This window comes from Mauremys reevesii, linkage group 1, assembly GCF_016161935.1.
Source record: "Mauremys reevesii isolate NIE-2019 linkage group 1, ASM1616193v1, whole genome shotgun sequence".
NCBI classification, from domain to species: Eukaryota; Metazoa; Chordata; order Testudines; family Geoemydidae; genus Mauremys; species Mauremys reevesii.
This window is the reverse complement of record NC_052623.1, coordinates 2,934,238-2,939,944: the sequence shown is the minus strand read 5'-3', so window position 1 is coordinate 2,939,944 and position 5,707 is coordinate 2,934,238. Positions and strand designations below refer to the sequence as shown.

General features: G+C 46.6%; 1 protein-coding gene across 1 annotated transcript; it reads left to right on the top strand.

The window, feature by feature from the left end:
- Window positions 1–921: 921 nt before the first annotated feature.
- Window positions 922–1,860, top strand: LOC120397783 (olfactory receptor 52E4-like). The gene has a single exon (XM_039524280.1). The coding sequence runs from the start codon at window positions 922–924 to the stop codon at window positions 1,858–1,860; it is 939 nt and encodes a 312-aa protein (XP_039380214.1).
- Window positions 1,861–5,707: the final 3,847 nt, after the last annotated feature.

The following is a 5,707-nucleotide window of genomic DNA, read 5'->3' as shown; positions in this document are numbered from 1 at the left end:
TCAGATTTGGGGAATTAGTCCTCTTGGAGCACTAAGTGTCTATCCTTAGTATTGGTTGGGAACTGTCCATTTGAATGTAAATTAGTTTCATTTTTTATTTTTCTCTCCTATATCATATGCTCTTTTCTTTGTTTCTTGTGCAAACTAAAGAGTCCCAGACTCTTCCAGCTGTTTGCATATGTCAGTCTCCCCCATTCTGAAAGCCTTTCTTGGAAATCCCTTTTACATATGCTATACCTTTAATAGAGATTGGGTGACCAAAACTGAACACATATCGCAAACATGTTATTCTCCATCTCCTATCTTAGGGATCTGAACATTGTTTTGTTTTGTCCTTTGCTGTGAATGAGCGAGTGTTTATCATGAGCTGCTATCAATGGGGCCCAGATCTTCTCCTTGAGGTATGTTCTAGTTGGGATGTTTCTCCCAGCACATGTCTTCCTAAAAGGTTGTTTTTCCCCCCCTCTCTGATTTCAAGCAACTGGTTGAATGGGGAACTCCCCTCAGTATGGACTCCCTATCCTGGCTCTCATTGCATTAAGGAACAATGATAGATAACCAGTATCCACACTTGTGTTTCCTACTGGTGCCTCTTAGGGTTCCCCCACCACAAAATGTACGAATTATTAACGCAAGCAGCATAATAAAATTATGGAATTGGATTTAGTAGGGTCATTGCTCATAGTTATTCTCTCTGAATAATGAAAATGTAATTTTTCAGTGTGTGAAGAGCACTCAATCTGCTTCTCCCATGAGAACAGCCTCCACTACTGCATGGAGTGTCTCATATTAATGTTGTCTCTCCATTTAGGCATTTCTACTGCGACCATCACCCGAGATCCTGGGAACACACAGAAAGTCATATGCTAAATGCAGAAGACACCCTTATGCCTCAGAGTTGGACACGTTCTCCTCTACGCTATGTCAGATTGGAACACAACCGACTTCAGAAACCCCTCCACCTTCATCCTGCTGGGCATTCCTGGCCTAGAGGCAGCCCATGTCTGGATTTCCATCCCCTTCTGTGCTATGTACGCCATAGCTGTGTTGGGGAACTTCACCATCCTGTTCATCGTGAAGAGGGAGCCCAGCCTCCACGGGCCCATGTTCTATTTCCTCTGCATGCTGTCTGTCACCGACTTGGTCATGTCCACATCAACCCTACCCAAACTGCTGAGCATCTTCTGGTTCAATTCCAGGGAGATCAGTTTCAATGCCTGCCTCACCCAGATGTATTTCATTCACTGCTTCTCAGCAATGGAGTCTGGAATCCTCGTGGCCATGGCTTTGGATCGCTACGTGGCCATCTGCCATCCCCTGAGACATTCCATCATCCTGACAAACTCTGTTGTGGCCAAGATAGGCCTGGCCATGGTACTGCGTAGTGGCATAATCACATTACCCTATCCCTTCCTGGCGAGGCGGTGGCCATATTGCAGAACCAATATCATCCCCCACTTTTGTTGTGGGCATATAGCTGTGGTGAAGCTGGCCTGCGCTGACATCCGCATCAGTAGTTACTATGGCCTGTTTGATCTTCTCTCTGTGATCGGAATGGACGTGGTTTTTATTGCCGTGTCCTATACTCTGATCCTCCGGGCCATCTTCCGCCTCCCCACAAAGGATGCCCGGCTCAAAACTTTTGGAACCTGCATCTCTCACCTTTGTGCCATCTCAGCTTTGTACATCCCGGATTTCTTCTCCTCTCTCACACACCGGTTTGGCCACAATGTGCCCCGGCACTTCCTCGTTCTCATTGCCAGTGTGTACCTTTTGGTGCCCCCCATGATACACCCTATCATTTATGGGGTGAGGACCAAACAGATCCGGGGCAGGCTGCTCCAGCTCTTTTTTTCATAAGGAGACCTAAATGTTTTCTGCTTGTGCTCTGGCTCTCAGATTGAGCTCCGTGCAGAGCTGGCTGGTGTATAATGCTGAGACCTCTTCCCTGAATCACTTCCTGGAGAGACAAAGAGACAGTAAACCCTTCCCTGTACTCACTGTGCTGTGTCATTGTGATGAACTGGGGAGTCAGATTACATACACTACACTGGGTTGTGACCTTTCTAATTGCTCTTAGCTGAATGCCTGAAATTACAGTCTTGCCCCATCTCTTCTGTCAAGCCTCATCCCTGCTGTGTGTCTTCTCCCCAATGCCCTGCCCTTGTCACTAACTCTGTATATATAGAGAGAGACCCTATCAGGACTCCCTGGATGTATCTCGGCTCTGGGAAGGGAGTGGGGTATAGTGGGTAACAGCAGGAGGCAGATACATCTGTGGTCTAAATAAGAAGATCAGAATGGCCATAATCGGTAAAACCAATGGTCCACGTGCCAGGTGCTTCAGAGGGAATGAACAGAAAATAGAAATCAGCCTGTGATTCATGTGGAGCAGCTCAGCAGAAGGAGGCAGAAACCCTGAGTGTGGGTTGTCTCAGATTCATCTGGCAGGAGTTCAAGCCTCCAGCCCCAGTAGGCACCACTGGGGAAGGGGCAGAGCTCAAGCTGCCCTGGCAGCAGCGGCAGAAGAAGCCCTCAGTTCAGGCTGCCCTGAGCCCTTGCCGCAGCCACAGAGCAGAGACAGGAGCTGTGGGGGGCGAGGGGGAGAGAAGCCCTACTCATTTGTTTCCCCTCCACCTTCCGTACTGCTCCCATCCAGGGGTTGCCTCCTTTCCCCTGTGCTTAGATGAACCTTATGTGGTGGGGTTTTTCCCTCCGCTCCTTCACCATTTAGGGGCTGATCTCTTCTTTCCATCTCCCTTTCCCTTTCTGGAGATAGAGACGTGTTGTGCAGTGCCACCAGTACAGTCACTGCAATGGTGGTCTTCTCCCTCTTTGCCCAGAGGATCATCATAGGTCCACGACACCGTCCCCCACTGTGCTGCGGGATGAGCTTCACTATTTTCTGGTGGACACCTGCGATTTCAAGGGTAAGGTGAAGCTCCCTCCCCAGTGTTGGGGAGACTTCCATCTCGTCTTGTTGGCCACGAGGGCTGTTTTGGAGGAGTGGAAGGGAACCGGGAGGCAGGACATCCTGATATACCAGTGGGCTGGCAACTTCTGTGACAAGCCGTTCAGGTGGGTCAGTGATTGTTGCAAGGCCGGATGGAGATTCCATGCTCACGAGGATCCACCTCGTCCCTCAATGTTATGAAGGTTGAAGAAGCCGAAACTCTTTCCCTTACCATGGCTGCCAGCAAGCCGAATTCTGTTGCCCAGTCGAGCGTATGTGACGTCTCACACCAAACCATCAGACACCCAATATAAGAGTCAAAATGCGAACTTGTAGCAAAATCAATGTGCTATGTAACGTGAATCACTTGATTCAGTGTGAAATAGTCTTCCCTTTGTTCTCTAAAATGTATCTTTTTAAATACTACTCTCCCTTTCTTTCATCCCGCAGCTGTAAATGTTTCTACGCTCCCTCTATCATCTCCATCCCAGAGGCTACTGCAGATTAGAAGGCAAAAAAATGCACTTGCAACGAGATGTTCTCAGAGCTCATGCAGCCCTCCCACACTGAAAGAGCTCAGCAGAACACGGGGAGGCAAACAATGGCCAAGTCCCCTCCTGACCTCCTCCCCAGGTTCCATATCCTCCTCACCCAGATGCCGAAAAACGCAGGGGGGGGGGCAGAGTCTATGGGCACCCAGCCACTGCACCTCAGAGGACTGCCAAGCAACAGAAGGCTGGCATTCAATACATTTTGAACTGTAGTGTGGCCTTGTCCTTCCCTCCTCCCCTCATCCACCACCACACTCAGTGCTTCCCGGCTCACCTACCACTCCCGGGCTACCTTGCGAGTTTTCCCGCTATTTGTGTGATGAATTAATAAAGAATGCATAATTTGGAAACAACAATGACTTTATTGCCTCTGAAAGTGGTGATTGAAGGGGGGAGGTCAGCTGGCTTACACAGAATTACACTCAACCAAGAGGGCGGGTTTTCATAGACTCATAGACTTTAAGGTCAGAAGGAACCATTATGATCATCTAGTCTGACCTCCTGCACAATGCAGGCCACAGAATCTCACCCAGCCACTCCTGTAACAAACCCCTAACCTATGTCTGAGTTATTGAAGTCCTCAGATTGTGGGTTGAAGACCTCAAGCTGCAGAGAATCCTCCAGCAAGTGACCCATGCCCCATGCTGCAGAGGAAGGCGTTTTGAGAAACCTCCAGGGCCTCTGCCAATCTGCCCTGGAGGAAAATTCCTTCCCAATCCCACCCCATCTAACATCCCATCACAGACCACTGGGCATACTTACCTTTGATAATCAAAGATCAATTGCCAAATTAATTGCCAAAATTAGTCTATCCCATCATACCATCCCCTCCATAAACTTATCAAGCTTAGTCTTGAAGTCAGATATGTCTTTTGCCCCCACTACTCCCCTTGGAAAGCTGTTCCAGACCTTCACTCCTCTAATGGTTAGAAACCTTCGTCTGATTAAAGTATAACTTCCTAGTGTCCAGTTTATATCCATTTGTTCTTGTGTCCACATTGGTACTAAGCTTAAATAATTCCTCTCCCTCCCTAGTATTTATCCCTCTGATATATTTATAAAGAGCAATCATATCCCCCCTCAACCTTCTTTTAGTTAGGCTAAACAAGCCAAGCTCTTTGAGTCTCCTTTCATAAGACAGGTTTTCCATTCCTCGGCTCATCCTAGTAGCCCGTCTCTGTACCTGTTCCAGTTTGAATCCATCCTTCTTAAACATGGGAGACCAGAGCTGTACACAATATTCCAGATGAGGTCTCACCAGTGCCTTGTATAATGGTACTAACACCTCCTTATCTTTGCTGGAAATACATTGCCTGATGCATCCTAAAACCGCATTAGCTTTTTTAACGGCCTTATCACATTGGCGGCTCATAGTCATCCTGTGATCAACCAATACTCAGGTCCTTCTCCTCCTCCGTTACTCCCAACTGATGTGTCCCCAATTTATAACTAAAATTCTTATTATTAATCCCTTGCACTTTTCACTATTCAGTTTCATCCTATTACTATTACTCCAGTTTACAAGATCATCCAGATCTTCCTGTAGGATATCCCGGTCCTTCTCTGTGTTAGCAATACCTCTCAGCTTTGTGTCATCTGCAAACTTTATTAGCACATTCCTGCTTTTTGTGCCAAGGTCAGTAATAAAAAGATTAAATAAGATTGGTCCCAAAACTGATCCTTGAGGAACTTCACTAGTAACCTCCCTCCAGCCTGACAGTTCACCTTTCAGTATGACCCATTGTAGTCTCCCCTTTAACCAGTTCCTTATCCACCTTTCAATTTTCATATTGATCCCCATCTTTTCCAATTTAGCTAATAATTCCCCATGTGGAACCATTTCAAATGCCTTACTGAAATCGAGGTAAATTAGATCCACTGTGTTTCCTTGGTCTAAAAAATCTGTTACCTTCTCAAAGAAGGAGATCAGGTTGGTTTGGCATGACCTACCTTTTGTAAAACCATGTTGTATTTTGTCCCACTTTACCATTGACCTCAATGTCCTTAACTACTTTCTCCTTCAATTTTTTTTTCCCAAGACCTTATATACTACAGATGTCAAACTAACAGGCCTATAGTTACTCGGATCACTGTTTTTTCCCTTTCTTAAAAATAGGAACTATGTTAGCAATTCTCCAGTCGTACGGTACAACCCCTGAGTTTACTGATTCATTAAAAATTCTTGCTAATGGGCTTGCAATTT